This window comes from Nycticebus coucang, chromosome 12, assembly GCF_027406575.1.
Source record: "Nycticebus coucang isolate mNycCou1 chromosome 12, mNycCou1.pri, whole genome shotgun sequence".
In the NCBI taxonomy this organism is placed as follows: Eukaryota; Metazoa; Chordata; class Mammalia; order Primates; family Lorisidae; genus Nycticebus; species Nycticebus coucang.
In genome coordinates, this window is record NC_069791.1 from 31,807,642 (window position 1) to 31,835,502 (window position 27,861).

Below are 27,861 nucleotides of genomic sequence, written 5' to 3' on the forward strand. Positions count from 1 at the left end.
TTTATAGTAGGGTATCTCTATCCAGCCCCATTATAACTGAGCAGGGCCACATAGATATAAATTAGAATTGGATGTGTCATTTCACTCTACAATGATATCAGGCAATGTTCCACATGGGAATTACACTATCAGTGGGGTGCTTTGGGTGAGGACAACATGAGACAGAGCCCAAAGACAACCTTCAATGTGTATGTAGCATAAGTAAAATATACATTAAAATTTGCTGTCTCAAGAGAGCAACTCTGTACCTGTTAACAAATGCCTTATGTTGGGGCGGCGCCTGTGGCTCAGGTGGTAAGGCGCCGGCCCCATATACCGAGGGTGGCGGGTTCAAACCCGGCCCCGGCTGAACTGCAACCAAAAAATAGCTGGGCGTTGTGGCGGGCGCCTGTAGTCCCAGCTACTCGGGAGGCTGAGGCAAGAGAATCACTTAAGCCCAGGAGTTGGAGGTTGCTGTGAGCTGTGTGATGCCATGGCACTCTACCGAGGGCCATAAAGTGAGACTCTGTCTCTACAAAAAAAAAAAAAAAATGCCTTATGCTATTTTATAGTTCTATAATTTTATTTCTTCTGGTTAAATGGAGATTTTTAAATCCATTCATATAGTTATATACTTCATACCTCTGATAGCCCAGTATTTCACTATCCAAATAGCATAATTGTTACATCAAATTTGTAAAATTCCTTATGTATTACTCTTTCAAGCCATTAATTAAAATGACATAGAAAAATGTTTCATAGAAGGGACCCTAACCTTGAGTATGGGATGACATATTTATACAACTCCATTTAAGTTATACGCCTAATCTTATTTTCTAATTCTTAGTAAATTTTCTTTCCATAATATAAAGTAGATCTTTCAAAATAAAGTTGATTTATCTGCCAAGTTTTGTATTTTAAAAAAATTGTTGCTAGGATCTTCTTGCATACATTGTTTATACTATGCCTCTTTTATAAATTCTCCTCAACTGATTTTTTAATGTAAAGCATCCTGGCATTTAAGCCTTCTAAGATACTAAATCAAGAAAAAAATATATATATCAAAATTCAAATAGAAACCACTGCTTATATGGAACAACAAGTAACTCAAACATATATAAATGCTTTAAAAATTCAAATGTTATTTATAAATCAAGTCACAACAAATAATTAATGTCCCATAATGCATTCATAGTCACTTATCTCTTTGTTTCCGTTGGTAAATATTATTATAACCTAGAAATTAACATTACAGTGATTAATAATTTGGGAGAGACCCATATACTTTAGATTTTTAGTCCTATTTTTAGTCTATCATAAAATTCTCAAACTTTGAGTTTACATAAGCATATTTTTTCTCCAAAATACACCAAGGAAAGTAAATGGAACAAAACTGAATAAACAGTTATAAAGCTCTCAGGGGAGGAGAGTCAGGGACAAGCATAAATATATGATGGATATGCAATTTTATTACCTGAACATTTAGCAACTCCTCACACTTGTGTGCTTGTTTCTCAATTGCAGAAATGTACTGTTTTTCAATAGCTTCGACTTGTTGCTTAACTGAAGATTGTAGTAGTGCCTAAAAACAAGCAAAAAAGTCACTTGGATCACAGACAAAACTTGGAAATTTTTTTGACAGTTGTACATATCTGAAATATTATACTATTCTGCGTTACAAAATATGTATTTGTGAATACTGAAGCACATTTATATGTTATACTACTTCAAGCTTTTGGTTTTAGGTTTTTTTCTATTGCCAAGATTACAGTTTTTTGGCTCAGATGTTCCTTCCACACACCTTCTCCTTAAAAAAAGGCCAAGTCATAGAAGATGATAAAGAGAGTGAGTAGTTCTGTTAAATATAAATTCAGTTTTCAACGAAGACCACACAGGATGAGTAGCATATAAAAGCTGCTGAAAAAAAGAAAAAAAAAAGCCAGACATATTTCACTGGCTGACAAAACTCCACATCCTCTCGGCACACTATAATATCCCATGGGCCAAGCATGATCTTCAAGACCACAAGTCCACAAGTCAAGTAAAAGCAGATGGAAACTCTGAGCAACTTCAAACATGAAAGAAGTGCCCCCCAGGAAGTCCACACCCATAATGGGAAAAGGTATAAGTCTAAGTGTGTAAGTCAGAATCTCAAGGCAGTATTCATAAAAAGTAATAAAATCTGGGAGACCAGACAAACTTAACCGGGTAGCATACATGCTGGAACTTAAGTCAGTTAACTATAAAGACATTACCACTGTTTTAAGGAAAGCCAAATCAGTATTTGAAGAAGCTCCACCCACTCACTTCCTTATTGAAGATATTTAAAATATTATCATCTTTTTTCTTTTTTTTTAGCTTTATATGTTACACGACAATGTTCCTAGTATCTTAATGCTATTTATTAAGTTCTAAATCATCTAAAAGATGTACTAACCCATATATAATAAAAACTCAAGCAAATATTCTATTTTTAAAGGTCTATCTGGATAATAAACCACTCATAATCAAAATAGTGAGTTGAAACAGACACATGTCTTATAGAAAACAGACCATTGGCATATTCAACAAGAAAAGAAAAACCAGCCAAATCTCTTAATCTCTGTTTTGAAAATAGATTTACTTGGTTGGAAACAACATGCATTATGATTCTAAATAAATAAGCATGTATTTTTAAAACTGAGACTAAATAGTTTTAAAACTTCTGGATAAGTTTGAAATTTTCAGATAATTACCTTGCTTTTGCAAATATTATTCTGTCTGATGATGTTACTGCTTTTACAATTCAGTTGTCAATATGAAGCTACAAAACTACTAGTAAATCAGTAAAGAATAAAGCTCTAAGGTTTAATCAAAATAGAAGAAACTGGTTAGTAGAACTACTTTCATACAGTTAGGTATCTTCTACATATTCCATAATGATTATTTTACATAAAGCACCAAAACTTGATATTCTTAAGCTGTGACTAAACAAAAAATCTCTAATTTACCTTTAACAAAATATAAGATTTGTTAGACTATGGAATATTGAAAGAATGATATAGAGCATTCCTTTGGAATAATCACAGCATGTTTTGTAAAGAGAAAAATGGCATCCTTATTTGGTACGTGGGCTATAACAAAATTGTTTTGCTTAATGGAAAGAACTGTTTCACTTCCTACTTGCAAGGGCTCCAAATAACCTCATAATTTAAATGTCCAGTTGTGATTTTTAGTATATAAGATCCTTTGGAGGATAAGTAAATTAATAAAAAATAATATTCTCTCTCTATAATTAAGACAACCTGAAAAGTTATTTTTTTCTCTAGTGATTACCTTGCATGCCATATACTCACATTTTCTTTGCAATGTTAAGGAGGATAATGAGTTAACTAAGAGCAAAAGCAGAGGTTGGGGACATAAAGAAAAGCAATGCAAGAGTAACTGGCCTCTTATATGTATAATTCAAATGTCTCTTTTTAACCCCATTCAGTCATTTGAATCCAGACATCAATAAAACAAATTTAAGGATAAGTACATAATTACTTTTTTAAATCTTTCTTCATTGAGTTCAGTCTCAGATTAAAGACAAAAATTCTATAGAAGTATGCAGGATGCCGCAGAAGGAGCTTACAAATTTGGCCTGTACTATGCAACAGTAGGATTATTAGTGCTGTATGTAGTCCAAGCAAGTAAGATAATTTCCAGCCAGGCGTAGTGGATCACACCTGTAATCCAGCATTCTGGGAGGCTGAGGTGGGTAGATTGCTTGAGCTCATGAGTGCCAGCCATGGCACTTTACTGGGGGCAAGAAAGTGAGACTTTGTCTATAAAAAAAAAAAAAAAAGATAATTTCCAAAAACTACCCCTATTACTAGATTAGCCATTATGAGCATACTCTCAAATAAACATTGATGGTACTAGTCACCAGCTTTTATGGCTTGCTCTATTATTACATAACTGAATATTTCTCTTCTAATATGTAATATGCCACAATAAATGTCTTTAAATTTCTCACAAAGTGTAAGTATAAAAATGAATATTAATCTTATCATTTACCGATTTGTTGCTTTCCTTTGTGATTATCTCTATAGATAACAAATTCAAGAAAACATTCCTTAGGCCTATCCAACATATGAACACCTATGAAAGAATAATTTCTTTTCTAAACTATTTTACACTATTCTCAACACACATAAAGCATTAGGACTGTCACAAGGTATGTGGGAGAAAAACCGAGATGTATCCCGATATATATTGAAAACAAGCAAAGACAGGGAATGTTTCATTGATTTTCAACATATTTACATCTGAGTAGAGCTCTATCAAAGATTTACAGTATTATTCCAGGGAATTTAATTTACTAACTTGAGAAAAACTATTTAATACACTTTAAGAATAACTTTAAAGGTACGAACAAGATTGTTGATCCCTTTAGTACAAGAACTGTATCTCACTCATCTTTAATGTATCACACACAGCTCCTTACCAAGTGCCTTGAGCACAGTCACAAATACAATACATGTGTAGTTATTTAATGAATGATGATCCTTGTCTGGATTAAGAAAAATCTAATATTAAGAAAATATATAATATCAACTAATATTAAGAGAATATATAATATGAACAGTACTAATATTTATTGAAAGCTCACTAAGCATCAAATGATAACTACCAAACCAGACACCAAAATTGTTCCTAAATATATTTAATCCCTACCAAAGAGCTCAATTTTTAAGTTACTATTTTAGACAAGAAAAACCGATTCTTTCTACTCCACACGCTGAATAAAATAGTATGAAGGACTATCCCAGGAAGCACAAGCATGTTATATAGTAAATTCACAAGTATTAAACCAATGGGGGGGGTGAAGGCATGAAGTATAAAATGCCACCACCCCAACTAATATACATAGCAATAGATGTGTATTTCTATAGTGGAATTGAATATATGGTGGAATTTAAGTGACATAAAAGAAGTAGAGCATCCTAGCACTCTGGTAGGCCAAGGCGGATGGATTGCTTGAGCTCAGGAGTTCAAGACTAGCCTAAATAAGTGTGAGACCCCATCTCTAAAAATAGCAGAGGAGTTGTAGTGGGTGCCTATAGTCCCAGCTACTCCTGAGGCTTAAGTAAGAGGGTTGCTTGAGCCTAAGAGTTTGAGGTTGCTGTGTGTTATGATGCCAAAGCACTCTACCAAGGGCACAGAGTGAGACTCTATTTCCAAAAAATGTAATCCACAGTAGAGCCTACTGTCCCAATAGATCCACAGCTGTTTCTCCTTCCTTGAAATACCCAATTGTTACAGATCTGATTGCACTTCATCAAATTAAATCACTTGTCTAGATTTGCAGAACAGATTTATGTTAAGAGCCAGATGGTCTGTGAAACATTAATATGATGTTGGTATTTATTACGTAACTCCAAAGCAACACTGTGTAGCCAATTATGAGCAAAAGCCATTAGATTATTTTGAAAGTTAAAAAATTTTTATCTATCAATAAGTCACCTTATAAATGGAGAAAATATAAAGCTATGGAGGTAAGCTAAAAGCAAAATGTATAGTAAACATAACACTCCACTTGAAGCCCTGGGAGAATAGGAATCTTGTTTAACTCACTGATATATTCAATGTACCTACAACAGTACCTGACACATAGAAGATACTTTACAAATACACTGGACACCTGAGTAAAGGGACCATGCTTGGCAAGCCCAATTACTTGTCTACTCATAAAGAAATTATTAAACCATTTATGTTGACTATAGCTGTAATTATACACTTAGTTCAGCTTATTGACTACAGTAGTATACAGAAAATAATTGTACAGCATTATCTTAAATCACGCACAATCTCACCTTTCTTAGAAAAATATCAGAATTTGCTGTCCAAACATGATTTTTTCTAACTTTATTTAAAACTGTATTTCTAACTTTTTCTTCTCTTTTTAACTTTTTCCATTTTGAGCAAAACTAAAAGGTGTCTGAAAAGTGGATATTAAAACTGTGAAGGGACTTTTTATGTTTTCTTCTGGGGTAAGCCTTCTTTTTAAGTAAAATACTCAATTTTTCAAGGATATTATACTATCATGCCATAATATTTCCTTCAAAATTTCAAGCATACTATAAGTGTGTAATTAAAAATTAGAACCTACTTGACTGAGACACATTTATAAAAATAACATACTCAATACTAATATGAAGTCAGGAGACAATCTAATTCATACAGGAGAAAAACTCACTTCAATTCATGTTGGGGGGAGTGGGAATGGGAAGAAGGTTGGGGTGCTCCCACTGAACAGGCACAATGTAGGGTATATGGCACACCTTTTGGGTGCAGGTTATAACTACAAGAGGGACTCTGCTTAACAAATTCAAATACTGAAATTTGGTTGTTTGTATCCTCACATTAGCCTCAAAAGAAAAAAAAAAAGATGGATCTTTGTCATTTCACTGAATCATTCTTCTATTAATATCTTTTTCTCTGTACTTTACATACCTGTTTTGCAAATACAGACACCGAGGTTAAGAAATGTGTACAAAATCACATCAAAAGACACAAGAGAACAAAGAAATTTAATTCAGTTCCAACCATTTGGTTCCCTTCTTGTCTTACCTATTCTAACTCACTAAAGCAGATTTTTTTCCTCATGAATTAAGGACCTATTCTCATTTTTATCAGTCACTCAATTATTCATTCATTCTTCACTTATTCAACAAATGCATATTGAGTGCACATTTTATTCCAGACACTGTTATTGTTAATGGGGATACAGAGTGAATGAAATAGAAAAGAGCCTTACCTTCCTGAGTTTACATTATTGGCAAGGAGATGAAGAGGGCAAGGAAGAAAAAAAAAATTAAAAGTAGGCAATAAGCAAATCATTTCTGATGGTGTTGCAAACTATCAACAAAATAAAAATAACGAAAATGAAACAATAGCGGAGGAGAAATTTTTCAGAAAAAGTACTCAATAAAGGGTTCTCTGAAGACAGAAAAATAGAGTTGAGGTGCCACCGGAGAGAATAAACTCTTCATATATAAACTTTTAGAAAATAACATTCCCATTGAAGAAAATATGCAAAGTTTAGGGTAGAAATAAGCTGATAATTTTAAGAACTATTTAAAAAGGCCAGTGCAGATTACATGGGTGCAGGAATTTCATAAGCTTCTACAGCCACACTAGATTTCTTTTTGTTCCTTAAGTAGGACAAATGCCTTACAAGGACTGTAGTCCTGTTGAGGCCTATGCCTGAAAAGTGAATCAGAGATCAGAAAAGTAGCAGGTCAGGATCACATAGGGCCATAATAAACTATCATTTTAATTCAGTGAGAAGCCACTAAAGGCTTTAGGCAAGCAAGTTTCAATAATTTGACATATTTTCAAAAGCCCTCACACAATGTTGTAAAGTCCCAAAGGTACTCAAATACTATTAAAAATCTCCTCCTTCTTGGGCGGCGCCTGTGGCTCAAGGAGTAGGGCGCCGGTCCTATATGCTGGAGGTGGCAGGTTCAAACCCAGCCCCGGCCAAAAAAATCTCCTCCTTCTCCATTAATGGACAACTTATGATAATGAAAATATGGAGCACTGACTTTTGTGAGCTACACATAATAGAAGAAGCTAGAAATTTATAATTAATGTACAACTTTCATTTCATACTGTAGAATTAGGAGTAATGCAATTATCCTGTCTGATAATGAAAGAGTTCATTCTAATAAGATCTATGTGAGGTTGTTTTTTTCTCCCATGTCCTAATAAGAAGGGCTATAGATACATTTACTACTATTTACTATATTATCTATCTAATAATACTTGATATTCATCTGTACACTGTCTATTAACATACAGTTGTTCTATAATACCTACCTTCTCCATTTTATCAGGAACAAAGACTATATACATGAGGAGTGTCCAAATGATGGCAGCTGACTAGATTTGGCTCTGAATGTTGCTCATGGTTACTGATTTGTCTTAATTCTGCTTGTCTAATTAAAGATATATTTTGCCAATTTGGAGGTCTAAAACTTCAACCTATAGCTTTGTTTGCTTGTACTTCAAGAGAGGAAACCAAAAGCTTGATTCTACGTTACACAGACATGAACACCACACACACACACACACACACACACACTTCTTTTTAAAAACGGGGTTGGGTTTAGATCAGTGAAACAGTAACACACATGAGGTATAGATGTAGTTGCATTAGGGAGAAACAATAGGAATCTCTGAAAACGTATCTAGACATTTTAAAAAATTTGGTTGGGATACAAAACAAATAACATGATTAAAAGCAATCATCAAGAAGTTACTTAAAAGTACAATATAAAAAAGGACTAGTGAGCATAATTCTCTGTGCAAAGACTTCAGTCTGCATTTACAATTTTCATTTACTCAAGTCTGGTTCCAAATTCAAGTCCAGATTCATAGTCTCCTGCAATCCAGCATGGCAAAAATTATGCAACATTCACTCAGAACCTATAAACTCAACCCTTGGGGAGAATGAAGGTGTATGCTTTTTAAGAGTAAATTTGAGGAGTGATAGTAATAGATTTGACCCAATTTCTTTTTAGAAAGCAGGACAGAAACTATTACCTAAAATTTTAGAAACATTAGATTGAGAAACAAAAGATTTCTTCCTTCCTTTTTCCTTAATTTAAAAAGGAAGAAAAATAGCAAGGTTATACTGGGACTGCTGAAAATTTATCCTATTACATATCTCAAGCCTTTGGAATTGCAATGAATTTCAGGTTTTTCTATGGATTTATGTCATAATGCAGTGGTACTATATAATTCTAAAAGGAAACTGTTAAATTATGGGTGGGTGTAGGTCTAAACATGGAAATTCAATACAGTCTAGCCATGCTATGAAGTTCTTCGGAGGCTACGAAAGCCAAAGAAAATCTTTAAGACAGAGGGAATCATTCCTGTTGGCCTTGTTGTTAAGGGAATCTAGTAACATAAGAGTTGTTACCTCAAACACCACAAAAGTCTCCCAGAGAAAATTTCTCTTGTGCCATGGACAACACATTAAAATTAAGAAGTTTCTAAAATTAAGTACAGCACAAAAACTCTCCATGTCTGCCTTCCAGATACTTTAACCTTCTGAAAATCCGCCATATGGAAATGCTTCTCCCTCAAATGCCACAATATTGTTCCTTGTGACTTCAATAAGAGCTACAATTTCAGGTTTTTCTGGGGATTTTTTTTTTAAAAAAAGGAAAAAAAAAAAAAAACCCTGACTGAAACAGCCTCTTCATAATCTTTCATAGGATTAACAAAGAACCTGGTTATTAATAAAGTAAAGCCCTACACACTTTATTTTCTGAAATAAAAAATCAGAGACCACGAGATGAAAGAAACTCATGTGGATGTCAAAACTATTTGTTTTAAAATACCCATATGTTAACTATCGAAAGAGGTGGTATATTTTGTTGAATAGAACCCTGAATCAGGCTTAAATGATTTGGTTTACATCTAATTCCCCCTGTTTGTTTGTATGTGTTTGATCAAGGCACTGTATTTCCCTAAGTCTCAGATTCCTCATCTAATTAATGGGAAGAATAACATTTTGTTCTCTGCCAATGATTAAGGAATTCTATTAAATGATGAAAATCTAATTCTTTACATTAATGGTGATAATGAAATAGGATTGTTCTAATAATTTGCTGATTTTGAGACCTAAATTCCTCAATTATGACATAAGAAATTCATGTTACGTGTACTGAAGTTATAATCAATATTTTATTAATTACTAGATTTAAGACCATTATAGTAAGTATATTCTTCCAAACTAATAGAGATCCATTTATTAAATATTGACCTCAAAGATCAGAACTTATGCTCATACTGAACAGCCATCACTAACATTAAGAGACTAGAGGTTTTATTTAAATCAATTTTATTAGAGAAAATATTGACTAAATTTTCCTTTACATTTGTATTATTCATAAAAACAATAATTTTGTGAACTTAAAGGACAATTGTAGATAGTTCTACTAGTTTCTTTTCCAGTTAGAAGTTGACAGTATATTATAGAAAGGATTATATTAAGAGTGATATATAAAATAATTGAAATCCATTGGTTTAGGCACTACAAAAATCAGAAGAGATGCCATCTGAGAACTGAAGCAGTCACCAGAGGTCCTCTGGAAGAGCCAAGCTCTAACTTGATTGTATATTGGGAGAAAAGTCATTAAAGTAGCTTACGGGAACTGTTGTAATACTAGCAAACATGGAAGTACCTCACTGTTATGAGATGGCACAAAGTATTGCTTGCTGGCTTACACTAGCTCAAATTGGGTTGTTACCCTGGTCTGATTACAAAAAACTTGGCTACATGAATATCCTTCTAAAATATCAACATAATGTAAACTATGACATTAGTGCTCTGACTAAAGTGTACTAAATCAGACAAATCATTTACAAATGAAATTTCTTTCACAATATGGTAAACCAACTTGACAATCAATTAACTACAAATAAGAAATGTCACAATTTTACACAAATTATCCCAACTCTAGAAAACACAGAGCCTTGGGGGAAGAGGACACTGCTGCCTGACAGCAATGGGAATAATACATAGTTCCGTATCCTTGAATTTTGCATTGCATGTTATGTTACCACGACAAAAAATAAGGATCTGAACAAGGCAAAACATCTCATCCGCTAAATACTTTATCCTTGGTATAAAATCATTATTCTATGTCTCAAGTTTTCCTAAAGTTGATTACCGAGACCATATGGACTAAAATCAAAAGTAGTTCTCCATTTTGATAATAGCTTACAATCAGAAATGAAACAAACATGTAAAAATGCTATTCTTCCAAATGTTATTGGATATAATACCTCTGCTCTCCTTCTCAGTTTGCTATAAATATTTCAGAATAAATAGTAAATGCACCAATTTTTCTCAGTATTTTTTAAATAGGCAAGAAATTAAAAGTAGATTGTTACAGATCTTCATCTTTACAAACAGATTTCTGCATACATACCCTCACTTGGACATAGAAAATTTAATGAATAGAAGAATATTTAATTTTTACTGGTTCATTTTCTTTGCCTATAACCACCATGGTATGCTGCTTTTTATTACCTACACCATTGATAGCTAATAAATAAGAACAAATCTGTAGAATACACACATTAACTTTTTTCCTAAAGTCTAAAATAGTGCTTTTCGGATACTATGTAAAATTGAAAATGCCTGAATCTAGATAGACCTGGATGTAAGAAATATAATCTTTACAGATACTACTATATAATCAGTCCAACAACACCATTTCTAAAATAGAAATATGTTGAGTACAAAAACTCCATCAAGGCCACTTGCCATGAGAGTGTAAGGGGTCCTCCTTGTTACTCAGACTATTTCACTGCAGGACTCTTTTCTCTGCATCATCGATCAATTGGGAGACATTCACGCAACAGTTCAGGGGCATTAAGTATTGAATCAAGGGTAATGTATTACCTAAAACACAACTGATATATGTTTCTTAAAACTATTTTATGAAATTGCAGACTTATCTCATTTATGTGTGTGTGTACGTTCAGTAAATTCTCTCTTCATGTTCTTGGAAACTGTGACTTTAAGTGCAACAAATAACATAACCAATTTTGCCACAGACTAATTCATACACATGTAAACAAGAGTTAAATTCCTACAGCATATTTCTGGTCACAAAACATCACCAAACTTCTAACTTAAGACTCAAACAAACACTTCTAATATTAAACACTGAAGTAAACGTAAGCTGGGCGGCGCCTGTGGCTCAGTGGGTAGGGCACCAGCCCCATTTACCAAGAGTGACGGGTTCAAACCCGGCCCGGCCAAACTGCAACAAAAAATAGCCGGGCATTGTGGCAGGTGCCAAAAAAATAAAATAACTTCATTAAAACAGGTTCAGCCTCAATCAGGTCAAAATGAAGAAACAATATTATAACTAATGATAGAGTAGCCTGAGTTCTTATGATAATAAGCAGAAATGTATAATTAGTCAATAATATATATTTTGATAGAATAGTATTGATATCAACACAATTTTTAAGTCTGGCCAATATTAGTCACAAATATTAACCTGATGTAGTATAGAAAGGACGCCATAATATTTAAAATGTTTTTTCAAAGGTAAGAAATATATAAAGGGTAAGGTAGGTCTTACATGTTTTATAAAACAACTAACTAAATAAAGTCTACTAATTATAAAGTTATTTTTAATTTTGGAGTTCTTTTTAAAGGTTTGCTATAGAGCAAAAATTTGAAATTTGTATCTTCAATACAGAATGAAGTCTTTCTCTGCATTCCAGTGACTATCAGGCTAATGATCATTTACAACATAAATGCAAGCCATAAATCTATATTAGAACAAGTTTTCTTGCAAGGCTTCCAGTGCCTTTTGGTTTTGGCCTGGACAGAAAAACCACAAGAATAGCCTTGCATGCAAAATTCTGGCTTAGCCCTGGAAACTCAGAGGCACACAAAAACTATTTGCAACTACCAAACCTTTCTCAATCCTCCACTGAGGATAAGTTTGGTGGGAGGGATAAGAACAGACAAGCCAAGTATCTAGCTCCAAACGAATCACTAGTATCTAGCATGCCATTAGGCCGAACTCTATTGGCAATAGCAGACATCTTTATTTGTCCAGGAAAAATCTGATCATATGATAAAAGCTGGAATTTATGAGAATCCTTGTTCAATCAAATAACTAAAACTGTAAATTTATTTCATACCTTCAGGCTAACAAAATGGTGGGATTCAAATAAAGTTATAATGTCAGGTCTCACACATCTTAATTTTTATTTATCTTTAAACAAAACAAAAAAAAAAAACAACAATATCTGATCAGGAGAAAAATCAAAAGAAGAGAAAATAAAGCTATTTCTCCCTCCTTGGGAAAGAACTTTATACAAGTAATTCTACACCCTGGGAAAAATTGGTCTCCTAAATGTAATATGTTCTTTTTTATAAAAACAGTACAAACAATTCAAGAGTTCAAATAAAACACGAGCATGTAAATGCTTTTAAAAAATAAAGTACAGCAACCTAAGCTAGAATATAACATGTTAGAATGCTAAAAATTAAAACAATTCCTACCAAAAGGTATTTAAGGCAAATATGACCTTTTCAGAAAATGCCCAGAAGACAACATTCTAAATAAAACAAAGGTTATTTAACACAAAAATTAGTATATTAAGAATTTTAATCAAGTTTATTTCATAGAAACTTATATAGCAATTTTACATCATTTTAACTGCAACTAACCTTATATGTGCCTATTAAATTAAAACTTCACTGTATCTGATTCAATACCCTAATATTTAAATATAAGAGGAAGAAAAATTATGTCAGAAAATTCTCTTCATTAAATAAGAATGTAGAAAAGTCTGCTCTTTCCTTGGTTTCTTTTAAAATAGTATTTATAAGCTCTATTCAAGTGCCCGGCACTAACTGGTTTTGGCATCTGGATTGAAATACCCAGAATTAAAAAAAATCACTAATGTAGTAATGCTTCAGAAACAAAGAGTGCAAAGGAAAATGGGTGTGTGTTCTGTATGCCTACTTGTGGTATATCTACCTATAAGGATAAGTAGTTAAATATATTCCACTTAGCCAAATGTGCACAAACAAAACACCAAAGGAGAAAATAAAGCCTTAGAGTTTGAGGAAAAGATATTAAAAGCTCTCTAGTTCCAAGATGAAGGTGGTGACCAACAAGGACACAGAAAAAGTATAGTTTAGGCAACCACAAATAAGCCAAGGAACATTTAATACACCTCTAAATCATTATAGTTTTAATTTATTTGTTGCTTGCACAGAAATATTAAACCAAACTGCATTTCTTTTTTGCCTTTTTATACTATTTTTCAAATCCAAGTTTTTGCTAATATGTCAACTATATCAAACTTCTATAATGTTTCAATACTTCTCCTAACTGATGATTTGCAAAATGGCTAAATCCCTTATGTTTAAACAACAAAAACAGAGAATAGGATTTAATCAAAAAACAAGATGAGCCATAACCAAGAAAATAACTTGTAAATGTTACTACAGAATGAAATTTTATAATATGTGAATATTTTATAATATGCATGTGTATATACACACACACACACACACACACACACGTTTCAAATGACAAAGCCATTTTTTCTAAACAAATAAGCAAATAAAAAGAAGGGAGGAGACTGCTCTTATTGCCCTGAAAAAGATTCTTTAAACAGCAGGAAAATAAATATTTTAACCTAAAAATATGTTCATATATTATTTATGTCAAGCTGGAAATTTTAATGAACTGAGCTCAAAGCAAAATAAAATAAAAACAACATGTTTAATTTAATTTCATGAGTGCTTTCCACTCAATATTATATTGTGTTAGCGGGAATTTTGACTTTGGATTTTAACACACTGATTGAGTCAACTAAATACTCCCTTTGGAAAATTATTCCAAAAAGTTATTTAGGATGAAAAGACAAGTCATTTTTAGAACTGCTTAATTAAAAAAAAATTTTTTTTTGTAGAGACAGAGTCTCACTTTATTGCCCTCAGTAGAGTGCCGTGGCATCACAGCTCACTCCTGGGCTTAGGCAATTCTCTTGCCTCAGCCTCCCAAGTAGCTGGGACTACAGGTGCCCGCCACAATGCCTGACTATTTTTTTGTTGCAGTTTGGCCAAGGCCGAGTTTGAACTCGCCACCCTTGGTATATGGGGCCAGCATCCTACTCACTGAGCCACAGGCGCTGCCTGATTTTAAAATTATTTTACCTCAAGCACTGTATTTACTGAATAGATGTATACGGAAATATCTGTGGACAGAAACACAAGGAAATACATCTATGAAAGAGGATACTTTCACTTTAAAAAGACCCTTCACCATATTCCTTAAGTTTTAAAATTATATCTATTTTAACAAATGTGCCTGTATTCTTTCCATGTATGACTTTCTATGATAGTCCCTCTACACTATTATAACAATCCTCCACTATGGTGGGAGTGGGGAATGGGGGAGCAGAGAAAGGGAAGGAGGAAGGGCAATGGGGACTCACAAGGTGTGACACACCTCTTGGAGGCGGGACACAATTATAAGAGGGACTTTACCTAACAAATGCAATCAATGTAACCTCGTTCTCTGTACCCTCAATCCCCAAAAAGAAAAAAAAAAACAATTACCCTTAGCAAAAAAAAAAAAAGAATATTTTCTTTCTGTGATCACTTATCCCACCATCGAGGAAAACTAGAAATAAGCTTTTTGTTTTTTTAATCTTGAAGTAGGACAAATTTTTGTTTCTTAGCGAAAACACACTTTTTTCTTTTTTCTTTTTTGTTTTTTTTTATTGTTGGGGATTCATTGAGGGTACAATAAGCCAGTTACACTGATTGCAATTGTTAGGTAAAGTCCCTCTTGCAATCATGTCTTGCCCCCATAAAGTGTGACACACACCAAGGCCCCACCCCCCTCCCTCCTTCCCTCTTTCTGCTTCCCCCCCCATAACCATAATTGTCATTAATTGTCCTCATATCAAGATTGAGTACATAGGATTCATGCTTCTCCATTCTTGTGATGCTTTACTAAGAATAATGTCTTCCACTTCCATCCAGGTTAATACGAAGGACGTAAAGTCTCCATTTTAGGCTTAGAACAATCTAAGCCTAAACTCAGTAGAAGAAAAGAAATATCCAAAATCAAATCAGAGATCAATGAAATTGAAAACAAAAGAATCATTCAGAAAATTAATGAAACAAGGAGTTAGTTTTTTGAAAAAATAAATAAAATAGATAAACCATTGGCCAGACTAACTAGAAATAGAAAAGTAAAATCTCTAGTAACCTCAATCAGAAACGATAAAGGGGAAATAACAACTGATCCCACAGAGATACAAGAGATCATCTCTGAATACTACCAGAAACTCTATGCCCAGAAATTTGACAATGTGAAGGAAATGGATCAATATTGGGAATCACACCCTCTCCCTAGACTTAGCCAGGAAGAAATAGACCTCCTGAACAGACCAATTTCAAGCACTGAGATCAAAGAAACAATAAAAAAGCTTCCAACTAAAAAATGCCCTGGTCCAGATGGCTTCACTCCAGAATTCTATCAAACCTTCAAGGAAGAGCTTATTCCTGTACTGCAGAAATTATTCCAAAAAACTGAGGAAGAAGGAATCTTCCCCAACACATTCTATGAAGCAAACATCACCCTGATACCAAAAACAGGAAAAGACCCAAACAAAAAGGAGAATTTCAGACCAATCTCACTCATGAATATAGACGGAAAAATTCTCAACAAAATCCTAGCCAACAGATTACAGCTTATCATCAAAAAAGTCATTCATCATGATCAAGTAGGCTTCATCCCAGGGATGCAAGGCTGGTTTAACATATGCAAGTCCATAAACGTTATCCACCATATTAACAGAGGCAAAAATAAAGATCACATGATCCTCTCAATAGATGCAGAAAAAGCATTTGATAAAATCCAGCATCCTTTTCTAATTAGAACACTGAAGAGTATAGGCATAGGTGGCACATTTCTAAAACTGATTGAAGCTATCTATGACAAACCCACAGCCAATATTTTACTGAATGGAGTAAAACTGAAAGCTTTTCCTCTTAGAACTGGAACCAGACAAGGTTGTCCTCTGTCACCTTTACTATTCGACATAGTGCTGGAAGTTCTAGCCAATACAATTAGGCAAGACAAGGAAATAAAGGGAATCCAAATGGGAGCAGAGGAGGTCAAACTCTCCCTCTTTGCTGACGACATGATCTTATACTCAGAGAATCCCAAAGACTCAACCACAAGACTCCTAGAAGTCATCAAAAAATACAGTAATGTTTCAGGATATAAAATCAATGTCCACAAGTCAGTAGCCTTTGTATACACCAATAACAGTCAAGATGAGAAGCTAATTAAGGACACAACTCCCTTCACCATAGTTTCAAAGAAAATGAAATACCTAGGAATATACCTAACGAAGGAGGTGAAGGACCTCTATAAAGAAAACTATGAAATCCTCAGAAAGGAAATAGCAGAGGATATTAACAAAGAACATACTATGCTCATGGATGGGAAGAATCAACATTGTTAAAATGTCTATACTTCCCAAAGCAATCTACCTATTCAATGCCATTCCTATCAAAGTACCTACATTGTACTTTCAAGATTTGGAAAAAATGATTCTGCGTTTTGTATGGAACCGGAAAAAACCCCGTATAGCTAAGGCAGTTCTTAGTAACAAAAATAAAGCTGGGGGCATCAGCATACCAGATTTTAGTCTGTACTACAAAGCCATAGTGCTCAAGACAGCATGGTACTGGCACAAAAACAGAGACATAGACACTTGGAATCGAATTGAAAACCAAGAAATGAAACTAACATCTTACAACCACCTAATCTTCGATAAACCAAACAAGAACTTACCTTGGGGGAAAGACTCCCTATTCAATAAATGGTGTTGGGAGAACTGGATGTCTACATGTAAAAGACTGAAACTGGACCCACACCTTTCCCCACTCACAAAAATTGACTCAAGATGGATAAAGGACTTAAATTTAAGGCATGAAACAATAAAAATCCTCAAAGAAAGCATAGGAAAAACACTGGAAGATATTGGCCTGGGGAAAGACTTCATGAAGAAGACTGCCATGGCAATTGCAACAACAAAAATAAACAAATGGGACTTCATTAAACTGAAAAGCTTCTGTACAGCTAAGGAGACAATAACCAAAGCAAAAAGAGACAACCTACACAATGGGAAAGGATATTTGCATATTTTCAATCAGACAAAAGCTTGATAACCAGGATCTATAGAGAACTCAAATTAATCCACATGAAAAAAGCCAACAATCCCGTATATCAATGGGCAAGAGACATGAATAGAACTTTCTCTAAAGACGACAGACGAATGGCTAACAAACACATGAAAAAATGTTCATCATCTCTATATATTAGAGAAATGCAAATCAAAACAACCCTGAGATATCATCTAACCCCAGTGAGAATGGCCCACATCACAAAATCTCAAAACTGCAGATGCTGGCGTGGATGTGGAGAGAAGGGAACACTTTTACACTGCTGGTGGGACTGCAAACTAGTACAACCTTTCTGGAAGGAAGTATGGAGAAACCTCAAAGCACTCAACCTAGACCTCCTATTCGATCCTGCAATCCCATTACTGGGCATCTACCCAGAAGGAAAAAAATCCTTTTATCATAAGGACACTTGTACTAGACTGTTTATTGCAGCTCAATTTACAATCGCCAAAATGTGGAAAGAGCCTAAATGCCCACCAACCCAGGAATGGATTAACAAGCTGTGGTATATGTATACCATGGAATACTATTCAGCCATTAAAAAAAAAAAACACACTTTTTTCTTAACTCTAAAACAGACAGCAGTCCATCCAACACTCATTTAGTTTTTGTTAGAATTTGTTTTTTTCATCTTATTTTAGAAAAACTTCCAAAGATTTCAATGAGATATATGAAACTACACACACAAACACTAACATGCACACACACCCACACAACTTGACAGTCATAAGAGATAAAAATCAGACAAATGGCAACAGCTGAAATAGAATATATTGATGGACAAATAAATGTGAGGGATAACACATTGGTTAAAAATTCCCTGTAGGTAGCAGAATAACTTATGGAACTTAAAAAAAAAAGATGCCTATGTCCCACCTATGATCATAGATTGAGAATTTCAGCAGAAAACCACTCTAGTAAATAAGTTTTTAAAAAATAATTTATTATGTGCGACAAAAGTTGAGAACAAAAAGGTTAAAATAACCTATTGTTTTTTGTTTGTTTTTGAGACAGAGTCTCAGTATGTCACCCTCAGTAGATTGCTGTGGTGTCACAGCTCACAGCAATCTCAAATTCCTAGGCTTAAGCGATTCTCTTGCTTCAGCCTCCCAAGTAGCTGGGACTACCGACACCGGCCACAATACCCAGCTATTTTTTTGTTGCAGTTGACATTGTTGTTTAGCAGGCCCAGGCTAGGCTCAAACCCTCCACCCTCGGTGTATATGACGGGCGCCCTAACCATGGAGCTATGGGCACCGCCAGATGACAACTCTTGAATGTGTCTTAAAAGAAAAAAACTTCAGGCTAATATAACTACTGATAATTTTTTAAAAAATAAAGGTATTCTACATCATGACTAAAATAGTAATATTTAATATACAAAACTACAGACATGAAGAACCTCTGAAGTCTGAGCCAGTACACATGTAGAAAAATGACAATCCTCCCCACAATAGTGTAGTATTGTTATATAAACCCCTGTTAAACATGTAGAGGCAAATTCTTATGTTAGGTAAACAAACTTAGATATATCATGCTTCTCTGGAAAATCTTCCATGGTCAAAATTTACTATACTGTTGTTAATTATCAGAATAAAAGTTTTTAAACAATAATGACAGAAAAGAAAAGGTAGACAAAATTAAGTAAACAGTATGGGGCCAGGCGCGGTGGCTCAGGCCTGTAATCATAGCACTCTGGGAAGCCAAGGCAGGTGGATCACCCGACCTCAAAGGCTCCAGACCAGCTGTCACAAGAGCGAGACCCTTTCTGTAAAAATAGTCAGGCATTGTGGTGGGCGCCTATAGTCCCAGCTACTCAAGAGACTAAAACAAGAGAATTGCTTGAGCCCAAGAATTTGAGGTTGCTGTGAGCTGTAATGCCAGAGCACTCTATCGAGGGCAAGAAGTGAGACTCTGTTTCAAAAAAAAAAAAAAAAAGTAAACAATATGGGAAAAATTGGATGAGGCACATTAGGGTGGTTTTAGGTTTTCTTCTATACTTGAACAGAATTTCATATGTCCTTTTTATTAATCTGCATTAGTTATTTATTTTCTAAATAGACAAAGAATGCTGGCTTTTAAACAGAAGCCCTGGTAAAGAGCTGGGCTACTATTTTTTTCTCTTAAATGAATATTATAAAGAGATTGAAATAAAATCTATATTGTATTATTCTGAGAAGTAAACTACTTAACAATCAGCTATAAAATAATAAAAAGGCATATCAATTGTTATGTTAGAAAACTGAAATGTTAAAGAAAATAATGATGGGCTCAGCCCCCATAGCACAGTGGTTACGGTGCCAGTCACATACACTGAGGTGGCGGGTTGGACACCACAGCACTCTACCGAGGGTGACATAATGAGACTCAGTCTCAAAAAAAAAAAAAAAGATAATAATGATGATGATGATGGTGATAATAATATGATAATTATTATTATCAAGGCTTAACTATTAACTTTGCAATACTCATTTCCTTTTCTTCACTGTATCTCTACGAACTCCAATAAATAGATTGGTTCCATCCTTCACTCCCTCACCAATAAATAAACTAAAATTCATACTTTATAAAAAGTGCTCAAGGTCAAACTGTTAGTAAATATAAATGGTGGGGCTCTGATCCAGGTCTATCTAACATCAAAAACCTATACTCTTAATAAGTCAGTTTTACTGATAAAAGTACTTAGCAGTCCAAAAGTACAAATTATGGCAAGCATCTAACACTCTTTCAGGAAATCACAGGATAAATTCATATAAGTTGTTATATAAAGTCACTAAAGACCTATGAACAAGGTAAGGATACAGGGGTTAGTAGTATATAGTAACTCTAGTTCTTGAATTTGTTTAAACCTGGAATTGGGTTATAAATCCTCTTTATGCCAGCCTTGTAATAAACAGTTAAAAGTTGTATGAACATGGAGTCATTTAAAAGAAGTAAATTCCAATTTGAGGAGGTCAGCTAAATCCTTAAATACTGAACTATTTTCATGATACATCAGAATTTTCAATTTTTTTTGTGAAAAGTTTAAGTCCTAATATGGTTTATTCCTATTTTTAAATCAGAAATTGCTGATCACATCATTTGGGAGCTTTAAAAAGTGCTATTTCATTTGAATGGCATCAGGTACACAAGATGTGCTAACAAAAATGTACTGATAATTTAGGAAGTTTTTTCGTGTTTATCTGATTACTTATATAGCAAATAAAAATGGCACTCTGATGATTAAGGTTAGAATTAATATTTGAAGCCATAGTAATTTTTAAAAATAAAACCTGAAAACATATTCTAAAATTCTCAGATGTACAATCTCAGAAATTATTCATACAAAAAAACAGCCTTCAGTTTAATAAAGAATTAGAAAAAGAAATCAGCAAAATATCTTAGGGTGAAACACTGCTATATGATAAAATGATATAAACAAATCAAACAAACAAACCAACAAACAAAATAAATATTTTAACTCTTGCCAATACAATAAGAAGAATAACGTGACTTCACGATCTTGATTAACTCCATCATAAATATTTTTGAAAGGAAGAATATATGTAAAGGAATAATCATTATTTTAATTTGGATTAGAAAATATACATGCAAATGGGCGGCACCTGTGGCTCAAGGAGTAGGGCGCCGGTCCCATATGCTGGAGGTGGTGGGTTCAAACCCAGCCCTGGCCAAAAATCACACACACACACAAAAAAAAAAGAAAGAAAATATACATGCAAAGAAAGTAGAAGTTCTGTAATAGCAACATGAGGAACTAGAGGAAACCTCTACCCTAGAGGGGCATAGTAGGTCAAAACAGCAAAACAATCATTCAAAGCCTCTGGAAACTGAACAAAGAGCTTATAAAAATTGAGAAGCATTTATTAAATAAAATATCCAGAAACTTGGTAAGAATAGTGGAAGGCTGTAGTTCTCAAGCTAGGGATTTCACCTATCCATACACAGCCCAACCTTATTAAAGAATAGTTTCAGTAGGGTCAGAAGACAAATGGCAGTTCCCACCATACCTAACACATTAGTCTAGAATAACTATTTTTTGTGACTTCAGTACCTGATGAACCTTAAGAAGATCCAATTTTACACAGTTCCATGCTGAGGAAGGCTTTTATCATGCAGTGGCGCCACCCACCTATTCTTCCATGCCTTACTCCTGCTACATAGAGAGGTTCTGTGTAGTGTAGCTGATAAAGAATGCAATCCTCCTTTCCTGAAGAGCTCTGTACTGCAAAAAAAAGCTACTAAATTAGTCCTGTCAGCAAAGTGGTAGCTCCTATCTCTCCTAGCTTCCAGAAAACAGGAAAAAAAAATACTACAAGGAAGTTCGTCCAGCTATAATAATTGGAAGATCCATTCTTCAAGCTCTTAAGTATGGAAGATTTGTACTGGGCAATGGTGAAAGTCATGTGGCAGACGTAGTACTTTCCCTCTTTTTCCTAGTAATAGCTCTAGCTCCAAAACAAAAATGTAGATGAAGAAACGAAGGAGAAACAAATTAACCACTCCACACTTCCAGTGTCTTCTATGTCTTCTGCTATAGAAGTTCTACAGTAGGGAAGATTTACAGAAAATTTCAAACACTAGCAAACAAAGTATCCCTGCAGAGAGAAACGTTTATAACTAGATCAGAATGTGGAGCAACAGATATCCCAGTTAGAAATTAATGAAAGCTAATTATGACTAAATATGTAAAAATACAGACATAAGTCAGAAGCTCAACAGGGAAATCAGAGAAAGAGACAGTTAAAAACAGCCTGGCTCAGGGCGGCGCCTGTGGCTCAAAGGAGTAGAGTGCCGGCCCTGTATGCCAGAGGTGGCGGGTTCAAACCCAGCCCCAGCCAAAAACTGCATTAAAAAAAAACAAAACAAAACAAAAAAATACAGCCTGGCTCTAACCTAGCCATTTCTTGTGATCACAAATAATTATGAATATGCCCTAGACTACACCATCTGAAGAGCAAAATGAGACTCTGCCCAATATGAGAGGAATAGACTTGACTGAATTAGGCCTGTACAGTCACTAAACAAACATAAAATCAAACAATAAAACAAGAAGTCTTCTCAGTAATGCAGATTAATACACAAAGTTGTTGCAAAATATTATTTACCATATCCAGTTCTCAACAAAAGAATACTAGATATGGAAAGAAATAGGAAAGTATGCACCATACACAGGGAAAATAAGAAGCAATACAAACTGTCTTTGACAGTGCCCAGATGTTAAGATTTAGATGACAAAGACTACAAAGTACTAATCATAAAAACATTCAAAGAACTAAAAAAAGAAAAAAAGATCATGCTTGATGAATTAAAAGAAAGTATGATAACATCTCATAAAAAACACAATACTAATAAATAAAAATTATACAAAACAACCAAAGAAAATTCTGGAAGCAAAGTAGAATAATGACTATTAAAAAAGAACCAGTGCTGCAACCAAAAAATAGCTGGGTGTTGTGGCGGGCGCCTGTAGTCCCAGCTACTTGGGAGGCTGAGGCAAGAGAATCGCTTAAGCCCAGGAGTTGGAGGTTGCTATGAGCTGTGTGAGGCCACGGCACTCTACCGAGGGCCATAAAGTGAGACCCTGTCTCTACAAAAAAAAAAAAAAGAACCAGTGATAAGGAATGTGTACGAAAAACAGAGAGATAAATAATGAAGAAAATTAAATAGAACCTCAAAAAATGTGAAACTCCATTAAGCAAACTGACATTTATATAACAGAAGTAATGTAAAAAGAAGGGAAGTAGAAGAAAAAAAACATACATATATATCTAATGGCCAAAAACCTCCTAAAAATGCTAAAAAATAATCTACATAAGTATGAAGCTCCATGACTTCAAACTAGAATAAATGAAAAGAGATATACATGCAGACACATCAGAGTCAAGATGCTAAAGCAAAAAAGAGAGACAATTTGAAAAAAGTAGGAGAAAAACTCATTGTGTATAAAAGAACTTCAAAAAGATTAACAGCTGGGTGGCGCCTGTGGCTCAAGGAGTAGGGCACCAGTCCCATATGCCGGAGGTGGCAGGTTCAAACCCAGCCCCAGCCAAAAACCACAAAAAAAAAAAAAAAAAAAAGATTAACAGCTTACTTCTTATCCAAAACAATGCAGAAAGCCATGAGGTAACATATTAAAGTGGTAAAATTAAACAACAACAAAATTGTTTATACCCAATTCTTATATATAAGAAGTACGTTTAAAGAATAAAAATTTTATGAAAAATATTTCCAAATACACAAATTCACTGGTAACAGGCACAACTTATAAAAAACATCAAAGGAATTTTCTCAGGTTAATGCAAGCAACTCCAGACAATAATTCAATTTTTGTGAAAAAATAAAGATGACAGTAAAAGTATAGTTGTCTCTCCATATCCACAGGGGATAGATTCCAGGATTTTCAAAGAGACCAAATGCCAAAAATACCCAAGTGCTTTGGTTAGCCCTCTGAAATGAATAATTTAAAAAGCCATTACATAAAATAATATGTATATAATTGTATCTATATAAGATTCAAACTATATATTCAAAGACTCAAATGGGTTCAAAAAAATAAATGGATGGGGAAACACATGTCATGCAAACAACAACCAAAAGAGAGCTGGAGTGGCTAGACCAATATCAGAAAGAACAGATTTTATAACACACATACACACACACACAAACTTACCAGAGACAAAACAAACTTAACAATAAGAGGGTCATTCCACCAGGGAATATGTATATAACTAACAAAATACACAAAAATAAATAAAGTAAAAATTAACAGAATTAAAAAGATATATAAAGAATTCAATAATAATATTGGAGATTTCAATATCCCACTTTAAATAAAGGCTTGAAAAATTAGGCAGATTGTAAAAAGCATGTAGAAGAACTAAGCAACATTATAAATCAAGACCCCTAAAGACATATATAGAACACTCCATCCAACAACTGCAGAATACACATTTTGTGCGTACATAGGAAATCCTACAGGATAGACCACAAGCTAGGCCGTAAAGTAAGCCTTAATAACTTTAATAGAATTAAATCACCAATTAAATGTCATTGGAGAACAATGGAATTAAAATAAGAATCAACAACACAGAGAATATAGAACTACACATACATGAAAATTAACCTACTTCTAAGGAAATATAAGGCCAATAACAAATATGAGATTTCAAAATATTTTACATGAATGAAAATGAAACACAATATACAAAACATTATGTGGCAAAACACTTCATCTTTTATTTAAATATTTACAGTTCAGAGATAAACATGTTTACATATTTTAAATATATAAATGCCCATATTTAAAATAAACAAAAATAATAAATCCATAACCTAGTTATCATAACTAGTAAAAGAACAAACTAAGCCCAAAGAAAGCAGAAGGCTAAGCATAAAAAGACCATATTGGAATTAATGAAACAGAACATAGAAAAGAGAAAGTGAACAAAACCAATAGTTAATTCTTTGAAAACACCAATGAAATCAATAAACCTTTACCAAGATGACTAAATAAATAAATAACTCAAATTTACAAAAATCAGGAATGAAAGAGAAAACATCACTAACTTTACAGACATAAAAATGATTGTAAGGAAATACTATAAACGACCATTTACCAAGAAAACAGATACATAAGATAAAATAAACAATCTCCTATAAAGATAAAATTACTACACACTAGTGTCTTCTACAAAACACTTACATAAGAATTAAATACCAAACCTTCACAAACTCTTCCAAAAACTCAGAGGAAGAAACACATCCTAACTCCATTCAAGACATGTATAAATATTAAAGCCAGATAAAAACACCACAAGAAAGATACAGATCAATATCCTTCATGCCTATAGGTGCAAAAATACTTAATAAAATACTAGCCAACTGATTCACAAAACACATAAAAACTAAAATTGTGTCTCATGACCAAGTGAGATTATCCCAGAAATGCCAGACTGATTTAACATACAGAAATCAATCAGAATACATCATATTCACAGAGCAAAGAAAAAAACAAAATAGAAAAGTAGACCATCGTTTCAACAGAAACAAAAATAGCATGACAAAATCGCATAACCTGTCATGATAAGAAAACATTCAACAAGGGCCAGGCATGATGGCTCATGCCTGTAATCCTAGCACTATGGGAGGCCAAGGCAGGTGGATTGCTTGAGCTCAAAGGTTCGAGACTAGCCTGAGCCAGAGTGAGACCTCATCTCTAAAGATAGCCGGGCATTGTGGCAGGTATCTGTAGTCCAAACTACTTGGGAGGCTGAGGCAAGAGAATCGCTTACACTCAAGAGTTCAAGGTTGCTGTGAGCTGCGATGTCACAGCACTCTACTAAGGGCGACAAAATGAGACTCTGTCTCAAAAAAAAAAAAACCATAAAAGGCAACTTCATCAACCTAGTAAAAGCCAGCTATGTAAAACTCACTGCTAGTGCCATAATTAACAGTTAAAGATTCGCTGTTGTTCCTTATAAGATCAAGAAAAAGAAAAAGATGAATGCTCTCATAGCTTTTATTCAAGTTGTATTGGAAGTTCAAGCAGGACAACTAGGTAAGAAGAAGAAATAAAAGACATCTAGATGGAAAGGAGGGGAGTAAAATTACCTCTACCTTCAGATTGCATGATGTTAAGATAGAAAAAATTGTAAGGAATCTATTAAAAACTATTCAAACTAATAAAAAGTATATAAGAGCAATATATAAAAATCAATTCTATTACTGAACAAGCTGAACATCAAATGAAGAAACATAATTTACAATATAAGCTAAGAATAAAAAGCATACTATAATACACTGTGGAAAAATACATAAGTAATTATAAAAGTATTTCACAACATAAACCTGAAAATTACTAAAATCCACCTGGATTACTGAGGGAATTTACATGCTGATCTAATATTCATATGGAAATACTAGGGGATATAAAATAGCCAAAATGATTTTGAAAAGGAATAAAGTGACCCAACTCATCTTTTCTAATTTTGAAACTTATTTCAAAGCTACAGTAGTCAATATAGTATAATGAAATGATGACAGACATATAAGTCAATGGAGAATCAGAAATAAATTCTCACATATATGGTTAACTAATTATTAAAAAAGGATGTCAAAACAATACCATGGGAAAGAATAGTCTTTTTAGCAAATGGTGCTAGCAACAACGGAATAGGAAATGAATGGAATGGGGCTGCATACCTTTCTTGCACCATATACAATGATTAACTCATAAGGGATCAATGATTTAAATACCAACTCAAATTCATTAGGGTGGCTAATATATATATATATTTTTGAGACAGAGTCTCACTCTGTTGTCCCAAGCTAGAGCACAATGCCATCAGCCTAGCAAACTCAAACTCCTAAGTTCAATCAAGCTATCCTCCTGCTGCAGTAACTATAGACGCCCATCACAGGGTGGCAGAGCAAGACCCTTTCAGGAAGGAAGAAAGGGGTAGGGAAGAAAGAAAAAGAAATAAATAAAACATCAAATACTGAGCCATTAAGAGAAACACATGAGCACACATACAATAACAGTATTTTCAAAGCCTTTAATTTATGTCAGAGCCAAGAGAATTATATAAATCCAAATACAGTTGTCTCTAACTAGTCTCAGGGTCCACAGTGGATTGGTTCCAGGACTCTGCCATATGCTCAAGTCCCTTATATAAAATGGTGTAGTACTGTATTTGCAAATAACCTATATACATCTTCCTGTATAGTTTAAATTAGCCCTACATTCCTTATAATACCTAATAAAATGTAAAGGCTACAGAAATAGCTGTACTCCATTGGTCTTGTAAATTTACATTACTTATTATTGCTGTATTGTTATTCTTTGAATATTTTCCACCTAGGGTTACAGAAGTTGCACATAGAACATAGTATTTTAATTCTTCTCACCCTCAGCCTTAGGGGGAAAAAGAAGATAGGTCAAAATAGATACTATATTAATATAGGGACTTCCCCAACTCAATAATTGCAAAGCTGATTTTTATTAGAATAAAAATTTACTACATTACAAAAGGAGGCAATAATCAAAGCTATAAAAACCAGACATTTTTAATGACCTTTTCAACAGTGAG

The 27,861-nt window shown here is 33.9% G+C and overlaps 1 protein-coding gene across 4 annotated transcripts in view; it reads right to left on the reverse strand.

Annotated features, from left to right (window-relative positions):
- Positions 1-27,861, reverse strand: part of CCDC91 (coiled-coil domain containing 91) — a 355,649-nt gene that overhangs the window by 145,995 nt on the left and 181,793 nt on the right. For all 4 annotated transcript variants that reach the window (XM_053556723.1, XM_053556721.1, XM_053556724.1 and 1 more), the window contains one exon: positions 1,454-1,561. In XM_053556723.1, coding sequence (XP_053412698.1) covers positions 1,454-1,561 — 108 coding nt within the window. The remainder of the gene's footprint in view (positions 1-1,453; positions 1,562-27,861) is intronic.